We start from the raw sequence: 12,018 nt of genomic DNA, 5'->3' as shown, positions 1-12,018 counted from the left end.
TTTTTTGAGAAACAATGGGAACTAAACACCCCTGAGAGCAAATATACAAAATCACTAACCGAAGGGGTACATTGCGCTTTGAGGCACATGTTCTGGAAGAAGTTGGCTCCTCAGTCCGGCAAGGTACACTGTCCCACGTGATCTTCCAAGAGATCTTGGCTGCGATCTCTTGGCAGGATCTTGCAGGATGTGAACCAACGACCATGACACAGAACACGTACAATAATTGGCTGATGTGGACCATACATAGAAACACGTATGACTGACTAACTTCTAGATTAAGGTCATCCCATTCTAATAAAAACTTCTAAGGAAATACTCCTAAACTTTCAAATTACAATTCATTATATATTAACATGTACATCAAACTAGATTCATTAGATATGACATGACTTAAGACAAGTTTATAGTGTATTTGTTTGATATTGTAAATATTAATGTATTTTTCTATAAAATTTGGTCAAAGTTAGACAAGTTTGACTTGAGACAAAGCTAAAATTGACTTAACAATTTGGAAGAGAGACCAGGTGTTTTCTTTCCAGAGGCCATGAATCATGAGAGAATTTTGTTCATAAGCCAGAATACAATTATATAAATTTGTAAAGAGAAAATAACAAGAAAAACAAAATTCCTGTTGTGTCACTGACATGCGGGGCCACAGGTTTTCTTCAAGCGTTACGTATTAAGAAAACTTGTTGGATTATTTGCGACATGTGTATGTGCTTAGCCATCAGGTGTCGTCATTTGAGAGATTCGCTGAGGTCCGGAGGCCTTGACCAACACCAAAGTCCAAAGATCCGCCTGGATTTGCATGCATGCGCTGAGATGACCGCCCAGATCGAGATCGATCAGTCACAGTGAGCTCATTGTATTAGGCTGGGATTAATTACTTCCACAACTGCGACAATGACTTGACTTGTTGGACCTTTATTTACTTTTTTGACATGTTTATTTTGAAGTTTGAACCAATCAACTAGTCAGAAATTACGTACATCGTTCTTTCTCTCTCAAATCTCAGACAATCTGTTCAGCACGTACATTTTGACGTATCATTTGCTTCAATTGTTCCATGGAAAAAGACATCGGCTACTGAGCAAGAAGGTGAAGCTGAAGATAAACTCGACGATTTCTGCACAAATAGGAAACGGGAGGATTTCCATGAGAAACTCAATGTGATTCTGACCAAGATCAGAGTTAGGAATGACCAATCAATCAATCTCAAGATCTCATGAGATAGGTGTCCTGGAAATCAAGGATGACACCGATCGATGGAGCATTCAGAATTGAGATGCAGAGATTAACTTGCTTGTTTGACGCGGGCGTGCTTGACTTCATCACACTAATGTACGACAGTGTAATCTTGCGCCGATCCTGCATTGACGGACTCAATTCAGGAGTGTCATATTCTGGGACGATTTGCGAGAATTCTTCCCTCGTCATGTACTGGATATCCTGAGATTTCAGATCAAACCGAATCGTGATCTTGATACCGTCGACGGACTCGAGAAATATTTTTGCTTGGCATGGCGATTTCAGCATCAGCTATACAGCTTCTTCCTTCCTTTGAGCTCGTGAGTATCATTGGCAGAAAACATCTCAATGTCTTGCATTTGCAATTAATAGAGTATCTTGCACTGATCTCGAGGTTGACAATTGTTACCTTTCTAATATACTTCTTTGCTGAACCAGTGCGCTCGTCTAGCAGCCGGATTATTTTCACCTGCACGTGAAGTGGAAAGATGCATGGATTACACTTGATTTTCTTGCTGTTAGTTGGAGATTGGTTTAAGGAAATGAAATGAGTGCTTTTATTTCAACCGAGCAATAGATTAAGTGCACTGGAGAAGGGTGGTTTGGTTTCATAGCTCCATCAGATTCAGATGGGCCGGTTCGTACCATCTGTTCCATTGACGTCGCTCTCTGTGTATAAATAAAAGTTTTTTTATGAAAAAAAAGAGAGTAATTCTACATATGCTAGTTTCATATGGGATGCAGTTTATGCACTGTTAATGGAGTAGTATGTCAACTCGTCATTTGCCTAAAATAAGCAAAGGTCAACTCGTCATTCGCCTGAAATAAGCAAGGTCAACTTGTCAGGAGAAAGATTATACAGGTAACACATATATACACTGCAACTGCAATTAAAATACAGGAATGTTTGTTTGATGGAACTGATGATAAGTTAACAGCGGCAGCAACGTCGCAACGACAATATATTGACACTAAAGTCAGCAGCTCTGCCCTCTGCATTAGCATCATGATTGGCTGAACAATTTCTTCTTCAACTTCAGAAGAATAGTATAGAGGGGCATGTGAAAGAAACGGTCAAATGTGCAAACCACGAGTTCTGGAGAGATGAACTGCATTTTTATTACTCCACACTCAAAATTTCAGCACATCCTCCAAAAGTCAAGCAATTGATAATGATTTATAACATTGTTCCCTCGTCTACTACATTATGCTACTTTTTAATATGATACAAAGGATTTGGACGAAGTGAACCAGTTATAATCGTCCATGGAAATTCTACTATTTTAGAGTCAACTAGTACAAGAGAATGTGCCAAATATTATGTTTCTTCAAGATGTGTGGCTTATAAAATTGCTCAGGGCTAAGCATGGAGTACTGATAATAAAAGATGGAAACATTTTGATTCTGTTGATAATTATATATAGATGTATGAAAATATAAAACTGGCTTAGTGTCTGCCCTCACATACTTAAATGATTGGAAGTCCACCACTCCAGGTGCAGTGATATAATTTGTCATGCTGGTAGTATGTTACTGTCAACATATCTTCTATAGAGTTGTGCCTGGTACATTTTTGGCATGTAATGGGACCATTTTCTATCTATTAATGAAATGACACGCAGCTCTCCTGTGTATTTGAGGGGGGGAAAATCCTATGCCCTCATTTCTAACATTGAGACTGTATTGGACAAGCGTATCCATTGCCTTATCATGCATGAATTCACAAAATGTATCCCAACAATATGGTAGCATTATGTGCTCTGGTCTGCAGTGACCAGCAAATAGATAGCAGCAAGCCATGGAGAACAGGACATGACTGCCTGGAAATAAGCTTAAACTTTTGTTTCAATACGCACACTGTCAAATTGACTGGAACTAATCGAATGACCTGTGACATCTGAAAAATCACTAACTATTGTCCTTAGTGCACCAGTACAGAGCGAGATGTAATCCATCTTACTCGTTGATAACACAAACATGTAAGAACCAGAACCGGCAGGAGGGCAGACAACACAAGTGGCCTTCATTGAGCATCCTAATAGTATTATTCCAATGTAGATAGTCGCTGTAGACAATTTTACATTTTGTAAATAGGTTACTAAGATGATTGTGTAAACTAACTCACACCATTTACAGGCATCTAAGATGATCGTGCACATTTTGCAGGATTGTCTGTAGTTCAGGTGCTGACTAATAAAAGGTGTATGTATTGCTGATAGCTGCTTTTTCTGCATTTCAGATGCCTTAGGCTCCTAAGATGCCAATATCACGGTATTGGTCTCAACAAATGAAGTCAATTGATTATGGAATAAGGATAAAAAAACACGCAGGAACTAGATGGTTTTATATTAAGAAGAAAATAGACATCTAAATTCGCCTAGACAAGGAGAGGGTACATCTGCACCTTCAACCGAGCTAGGCTCAGCTTCTTAAAGAATAATAAGGATACAGATGTTGATCACTACAAGACAAGAATGGCTGCTCAGTACTGTTTGTGTACTCGATGCACTTCAAAATTTCAAACTGCCATAAGTTGTATCGTAATGGTGAGATTGTCAGCGGGACTCTATGCAAAAATATGAAGCTCATAACAGTCAGTCTAAGACCATGGGGAAGGATTAGCTAAAATGCAGCCCGTCTCACCCTGAGGACCCACAACCTACTCAGATCACCATCCCTTGATCCTCAAAAATCGATAGGGAACTCCTCTGCACCCAAGACCATTCCATCAACATAAAGACATATGATGATGTTTTATGGTAACAAATATTAAACTTGTTTGTAAATATGGAGTTGGAACATAACATGCCTAATTATAGCATCTACATGTCAAAATTTACACATCAATTTTCCAAAGCATGGATGATGATGAATCAGAAAAGGTAGGTGCATAGAGCACCCCAACAGGAAAGAATTCAGTCTGACATTGATGGTGTGATATTTCTCTTGACATATGTATCTCTACATTTGTCGATGACAAGGAACATAAGCTGGAACAGAATAACTTAGTTGTTACAGAAGTACATGCTATCCTTCATCGATGGCAAGTCGGCGGCACCAGATGCGGCAATCAAAGCCTATGTCCAGAGTCACGGAAACGACCTCCCAGAGCAGGCGATCAAGGCCATCACAGCAGCAACCTGTTTGGACGACAAGGCGCTTTCCAGGGCACTCGCAGCCATTGCAGCTGAGCTTGGAGCAGCAGAGATGGAGGTCCCTTAGATATGCAAATGCAGAGGAAGCAGCAGCAGCTCCTTGGATCAATGCATCTTATCATCAGAACGTGGCACCAGGAAGTTGAAGACTGGTGCCGTTTGTCGATGATGGAGGGGCATACTGTGATCAGAGATGGTTGCTCATGGTGGATTAGTGCTGGACGAAGGACCGTGAAACCCCTACTAGTTGCTAATAATTTAGGGAGTAATTAGTTTTTGTATTCCTAACCCCATGTAGCAGTCTGCTGCACGGGGGGCGCCACTCGCGCATTATGTTGTGAACTCTGTCTCCTCCTTATTTATATAATGCCGGGTAACCGGATCTTTCAAAAAAAAAACATTCTGGGGTATTGGGACCAATAGTATAATCTGTAAGACTTGGCCCAGTGGTCCTGTTCCATGTTTCCTCAAACGGCATGAATTGGACTGCTGTTTCTCTTGCTTAGTTCAGGTCTATTCATTGGTGGACTCACATGAAAAGCTGACTGCCTTGTATCTGTCGATCCAATAAGCTGAAGGGAAAGAGCTGTGGGTTCCATGGAGCCAGAGCTGGCCTCACCAATGCTGAGCTTAGACATACCAACAACATCATCTGCTTTAATCACCTCCTTACCATTCAAAGGAGTTGGTTTTAGGATTTCATGGGTTGTGCCTGCGTCCTCCACATGGGCAACACTTGGAGGCCAAAGAGTTAGTGGAACAGGGACCAACGCAGGGTAGAATGCTGGCATCGTCGGAACAGCTATGGTATTGAATGGTACACTGGAGTTCATCTCTAAATCTGGTAATGTCAATGAAGGTTCTGCATATTCAGATTCCTCATGCTGCCTTAGCTGAAAAGTTGGCATTTGCTTAGCAAACTCTGCTTCCTTCTGATGCCCAAGATGTAAGGTCGGCAGTTGATTTGAACTTGCAGCTTCATCTTGAGTATTTTGGATAGTAATTTGTTCCGCAGCAGCTAGGGACTCGTCTACTGGCTGCAGATTGAAGAGGGAAGCACAAAGATTAGAATGAAAGCGCATAGTGAATATAGACCATCTCCAACATTAGAGTATTATTACAAGAAAAGAGAAAGCATACCATTTCTGCAACCATGTCAAACAAGCTTGACCGCCTCTTCCGTCTTGATGAGTTTGTCTGTCTAATAAAGTACTTTTGAGCATGGCTTGCCACTTGAGTCGGGGTCCTGGAAACAACAAAGTTTCGAGATATCCCGCGCCAATCTCCCTTACCAAGCTTCTGAAGACCCATCAGAAACATTCTATGCTCTTCTTCAGTCCAAGGTGTACCTGAAGCACAAAAGTAGTCCCTTTGAAGTGATGAGAACACCAAATAACTATGACGGGAAAATACAGAATAACACATTTCACCAAAAATATATTCATTTCAGAGAATATTGTTGTTCCCTTGGAATTTGGCATGAATCTAAAGTTTTATTCGTGCAAGATTCCACCCTTAGGCACAAGACCACCCCAGAACCACGCCACCACAAGAATAGTCCCATAAAGGTCAAAGAAAAGTGAACTTATAATCCCATTCTGGGCATGCTTGCTTTGAAGACCGGAGAAGGTGCCTGGCCCAGGCATCCGATTTTGGATACTTGGGGTCGGATGGACCTGCCTAGCTAGAGCACCCTAGGCCAGGGCACGAACCAAACAAGCCATTGCCTGTAATTGCATTCCTTTTTTTTGAGACATAAATACAGCAGGGGAAGCCCCCACTGTCGGTATATAAATTCAAATAAAATAAACTGTACAGAGAGAAAGGGAGATACGGAAAGGACTACAGTCTACAGGCTGTACAACTGTACAGAAAGAGAGGGAAAGAAGAGAACAGCAGGAGGGAGTCAGCCTTGGAGTCCTAAAGAGGACAGAAAGGTTGCTCTTTTGAATCACAAAGTCTATGGTTCCTCCACAAAATTTTGCTTCCAAGAAACAAGGGAGGGACGTCCTCGGTCAAAGATAAAATTGTTTCTTTGTTTCCATGTCTGCCAGGCTCCAATGATGAAGATTTCCATGAGGAAAGTGCTCGAGAACTGCTGCTTAGCTTGGGTTATCATTTGAAACAAATCTGCACTAAGATTCCAATGTATGTCAAGTTGCTGCCAACAGCTTTGGCTGAATGGACAACCGAAGAAGAGATGAAAGGCTGTTTCTTCCATGTTTCTATTGCAGAGCACACAGTTGTAGTCGTCCCCTTCTAATTTCTGCTTCTTTCTCTTAAGGATGTTCCTTGTGTTCCGTCTATCCATTAGAAGTAACCAAGTGAAGACTCCAAATTTATTACAGCATTTGGAGTCCCAAATCCAAACGAGGGGCTTAGGAGGTTGGATATTTTTGTAGGGAAGGTTGTAGAGCTTAGAAGAACTGTATGTATTATTTCCCCAGATGTACTGCCAAGTGTCTTTATCTTCTTGCTGAACCTGAATGATTTGTAAATAATCTTGGAGACTTTGATACTCATGATAAGCTTGTTCAGAGAGGGGCAGGTGGAACTGAATTTCCAAAGTATTATTTGTCAGGAACTGAACAACTGAGATGTTCTTGTTTTTTGCAAAGGTATAAAGCCTTGGATACTTGGTCTGCATAATATTGTCATTCCAGAAGTCAAGCCAGAAGAGAACAGTTGAACCATCACCCACCTTGCATGTAGCAATTCCACGAAACATATCACAAAGTTTCAAAACATCCCTCCACCAGAAAGAGCCTTTGTCAGAAGTGACATGGGGTATTTGACCATTAGGGTAGTGAGCATTCCAGATGAGCTTAACCCACGGAACTTCTTTCTTATTGTAGAATTTATCTAGGTGTTTGAGAAGAAGAGCTTTGTTTTGGCTTCTTAGGTTTATTATTCCCAGTCCACCTTTTCTTTTTGGTTTGCAACATTTCTGGAAAGCCACAAGGAGCTGCATTTTAGCATTACTATCAGCTCTTCACAAACAGTGCCTTTTTGCTCTGTCAATGCATTCCAGGACAGACACTGGGATCTGGAGAGTGCACATGGCATAGGTAGGAAAAGAAGAGAGAACTGTATTGACCAGTTGGAGTCTTCCAGCATGGGTAAGAGGTTGCAGGTAGCAGTAAGCCTTCTTTCAATCTTGCTCATCATGAAGCCGTAGTGCTCTACTCTTGGTTTGGTGGTGCCTAAAGGCAGACCCAGATAGGTGAAAGGTAAGGTTTCTAGCTTGCAACCGAAGACACCTGCCAGCTGTTGTGCTTTACCATCACACATGTTGAGAGGAACAAGACATGATTTTTTATAATTGACCCTGAGCCCAGTCGAGGTAGAGAAGGACTCCAATAACCCCTTGAGTGTGAACGGTTCTCTTTGGGAAGTTTTCATGATCAGCAAGGTGTCATCAGCATATTGTATTATTGGGTATTGATCCGACTCATAGGAAGGGATGGGGAGTTCAAAGAGACCATCCTAATGACCCTTATTGATGATACATTGAAGGAGATCAGCCGCCAGAACGGATAGCAGGGGAGAAAGAGGATGCCCCAGCTAACACCTGCTTACGTTGGAAGTGATTTCCAGGGACACCATTGCTTAGCTGGACTGGCAAAATGATATGTCACTTCTACTTAATATAAATGAAAGGTGGCTCCTGCGTGTTCGAGAAAATAAAATAAAATGAAAGGTGGTGCTATTGCTAATTCACATGAAAAAAAGGCAAATAGGCTTTGTCCCCATCTGCATTTCTTTGAATCGAAATGTAGAGACACCTAAACAAGAGAGTTTCAGTGAATGCCAAACTCACATGCAACAGACGGCCTTAAAAATAGTTTTGGAGAAAAGGTAAGAACATTTACATGATGGAACATTGAATATGCCTAAGAACTTAAGTGCCTAGAAAAGAGGGTAAAAAGGTCATGCCAAACAGGCTTTACAACTAATTTCTTTCACAAGCTGTCTAGACTCAAATTCTGGCCAGTAGAAACATGAAAAGAAATATATGCTGATCCGGTGACCCCCATGCAATATGGATGCCAAAATTCAGATATTTCAATTGGAAGCACAGGCAAACAGCTGTAGCAATACTATGATGCGATGAGTTTAAGAAGTCATCAAATAGAAGAAGAGGCTCAGAACTCTTAAGAAGAAGGATCTAACTTATAAGCACTTAAAGATACATTTCTAAGCAAGGCAAGGCAGGCCCTTGGTGCACAATGGTAGGATGATAAGATTTTCAAATGCTTATTTCTTACATGAGACGAAAAAGAAACACAAGACTCGGAAGAGGTAGTCAGATATTGACTACTGACCAGAAAAAATGTGGAGCAGAACTCCAATCAATGCTTAGTATTGTTTCCATATAAAATGAATAGCTTCATCTGTGTGTGCATCCCCATGTTCAAAAACCATAGTACAAGTGATAATGTGCTAAATATTATCTTAGTCTAGGTACCTTCATGGCAACTTGGCGAACAAACATTTTTTTAGCATCAAGTGTACGAGCGACCACACATGGTTTAAGACCTTCCAAATTTAAAAGCTCCGGAAATAGGATATTCCAGCAAGCATGATAAACCATTCAGTTAGCAAAGTTGTAACTGTCAAGCTCTATGGCAGATTAAGCATGATAAACCATTCAGTTAGCAAACTCATAACTGTTAAGCTCTTCAGCAGATTCGCATGGAATTATCTCATACAAGGGAATTCTTTTGAAGGTTTTGCTCTATCTCGCAGCATGGAATTCTCTCAAACTCACAGCAGTATAACTTATTCACCTCATAACCATTAGCGCTGCTGATTCAACACCGATACCATCATATGTAAGAAAAAGCTAGTGATACTATATACTCTACCTTAACCTGTAAGCAAACCATGAAGTTGTTTGGTTCCTACAGTCCCTTTAAAGCCAAGTGCCAATAATGTACTGTATTGGGCAATCACTGATTAAATAACATATCCCTACCAACACAGAAACATTAAAGAAACATACGGTGCGCGCTTAGGACTGGTCAAAACAACTGGGAGTTTTATATCCCTAGATTCTTTTAGGATCAGATGATTAAAATAATAAATTAAAGGTGAAAGAGACATGAAGGGGGGCACTTTTGTGGGACTCTGTAGTCGTGGCCGGCCACTGACTCTCTCGTGGATGTGATCTATGAAGGTATTGTGATGCACATGTCAATGTAACTTAATCAGGTGGGAAAAGATATTTAGCCGATTTGTTTTGTGTCGGCCATTTCTGGACGGTTCCAGCAGACTCCATCAGTCTATCCCCAACAATAATAGCGCCAAATATTTGAGTGAGTAGCATATAAAGTAATAAAAGGGAACGTGATTCCTATAGCATGTGTCCAAAAATACTGATATTAAGTGTGAATAGTTCTTTTTTTTAATTTATTCCTACGGAAATTTTGATTGCTTCTCAAATGGAGCAGGGGGCCTACCACTCTTTGATCTGAAAACTCGAAAGGGCACTATAGTAGCTCTGATTTTGTCATTATGTTCACCGTTGCCATTTTAGTTGTCTGTGATTCTATGGAACAAAGGCGAGAAAACTGAAAAGGAGATCAAAAGCATTAAACATGCCACGCAAATCACCCCCACAGAATTTCAGGCAGTGGAGGTTGCCTATGACAGAAAAAATGGGATCTTTCTTCTCTTAGACTCGGAACAAAATGCAGTGATACTAAACAGCAGTTCCCTAGTAGCAACCGTCCAGCGTGCTCCATGATGCAAATGCAACAGGCACATACACATAGAACGCTAAGAGTGCAACATAAGCAAACAGATACAACAATGAAGTACAATTAGCGGGCAAAGAGACAGCTTTCGCAGTTTCACGGTCGGACATGGCCGCAATTTATCGAGGAGGAGCGCATTTGAGAGATGAGAAGCGCTTCCGAAAATCTTAAGGCATGAGCAAACCAAAGAAATCGATCGATGTTGAAAAAAAGACTCACCTTTCTTCCGCTCGACGCGGCCATTCGTCGAGCAGGAGGCGTGCCCGGGATCATCGGAGACGTAGCCGGCCCCGCCGTCTCCTCCTCCCCTGCCACCACCCACTCCTCCCGCCGGCGGCGACGAGCCCCCGGACCCGCCCCCGAGCGAGGACGCGATGCAGCTCATGCTGGCGCTCTTCTTCATCGCCGCCGGAGCCGGCGCCGTTGTGAGGCGCACGCCAAATAGCCTCACCCCGCCGCCGGAGCGGGCGGGGCAGGTGCGCGAGTTGTGGCCGTTGTTGCTGCAGTGCGAGCACCTCCGCGTCATCCTCTCCGGCGGGGAGGCTCTGGTACGTGCAACGCGTGCGGACGCCACGGGTTCGTACGTGCGACGAGCAGCGAGCGTTCCAAATGCGACGCCGTGTGCTCTGGGTTGCTCTCCCCCTTCTCCTTCTCTCTTCTTTCCGAGGATATGATATTTTGGGAGTACGATATATATATGTATTAAGAGAACAGGGCGAGACGAAATGACGATAAAGTACACCACCTTCCGTTTAACGGATGGCAGTAAACTCCGACAAAACGCAACCACTCAACTATAATCCTACTCCTATTTGACTATTTCTGTTCGCGATGTTTATTTTGTACTGTATCACCGGTTTAAGACCATCAATTCGAAATGATTCTTATGGGATTTTTGTATATTTTGGTGAAGAAAATTATTGCCTTGTGTACTTAATTTGAAAAGCATGAAATCATCACATCTCTGACTCAACCAGAAGGATACATCGAATGATGAATCAGAATTAAATGGTAGATAACGTGTTTAGTGATCGCGAGATGTCTATAGTAACTTCTTTGTTAATTCTGATATTTATAGTTCAATATAGTCCGTGTGGTTGCAGATAAAGATAGGAACTCTAAAGACAGAGTGTGTAGGTGCATCATACTGGGTGAGTGTATGTGTGTTATATAATACCGTGTTTATATAAAAAAGTGATTAATTCCTTAAATTACTTTAAGTCAAACTATCTTAAGTTTAACCAATTTTATAAGAAAATATAATAACATTTATAACACCATAGATTATAAAAACATATTTTATGATATATTTAGTAATATAATTTGGTCTCATAAATATTAGCATATTTATATATTGAGTTAAACTTAAATTAGTTTAACTTATAATAACTCAAGAAGTTAATCTAGTTTAACTATTTACGAGGAGAGCATAAATTTCTAAAAAAATCGTTAGCCCTAAAAATAAATACAAGTGAAATGAGACAAATATGTCATATTCAACATCACTGTACGATAATTGCACATTTATACACATTATCCAAGTCATCATGGCCAAGAAACTACTCTCTCTATACCCATAAACAAAGTTGTTTAGGACAAGGACACGGTCTCTAAAGCTTAACTTTGACTCTTTATTTTTATAAATTTTTTTATCAAAAAGTGGTATATGTATATTTTTATGAAAGTATTTTTTAAGACAAATCTATTTATATAGTTTTCATATTTTCAAACTTAGCACCTTAAAAGTTATTCATGATTTATATTTCCAATGTTTGACTTAAATTTGTCCAAAACAATTTTTTTATGGGTGAAGCATGAGGTTGTTTGTTTGGCTGAACCGTTCGAAACGAGCC

The 12,018-nt window shown here is 40.9% G+C and overlaps 1 protein-coding gene across 1 annotated transcript; it reads right to left on the bottom strand.

Annotated features, from left to right (window-relative positions):
* Nucleotides 4,040-10,846, bottom strand: LOC8084362 (transcription factor MYBS3). Its single transcript, XM_002454987.2, has 3 exons — nt 10,385-10,846; nt 5,547-5,755; nt 4,040-5,443 (listed from the first exon to the last, which is right to left on the bottom strand). Exons 1-3 carry the CDS (start codon nt 10,689-10,691, stop codon nt 4,874-4,876), a joined length of 1,086 nt encoding a protein of 361 aa, XP_002455032.1. The 5' UTR covers nt 10,692-10,846; the 3' UTR covers nt 4,040-4,873.

This window comes from Sorghum bicolor, chromosome 3 (genome assembly GCF_000003195.3).
Source record: "Sorghum bicolor cultivar BTx623 chromosome 3, Sorghum_bicolor_NCBIv3, whole genome shotgun sequence".
Lineage (NCBI taxonomy): Eukaryota > Viridiplantae > Streptophyta > Magnoliopsida > Poales > Poaceae > Sorghum > Sorghum bicolor.
This window is presented reverse-complemented; position numbering and strand designations above follow the sequence as displayed.

What these genes read in the sequence shown, in the direction of transcription:
- LOC8084362 (XM_002454987.2), bottom strand. Translation starts at nt 10,691, where the DNA reads ATGACGCGGAGGTGCTCGCACTGCAGCAACAACGGCCACAACTCGCGC. An exon ending in CCGCGTCGAGCGGAAGAAAG is followed by an intron (nt 5,756 to 10,384) that starts GTGAGTCTTTTT and finishes TTTGTGCTTCAG; the next exon opens with GTACACCTTGGACTGAAGAA. An exon ending in TTGACATGGTTGCAGAAATG is followed by an intron (nt 5,444 to 5,546) that starts GTATGCTTTCTC and finishes TTCAATCTGCAG; the next exon opens with CCAGTAGACGAGTCCCTAGC.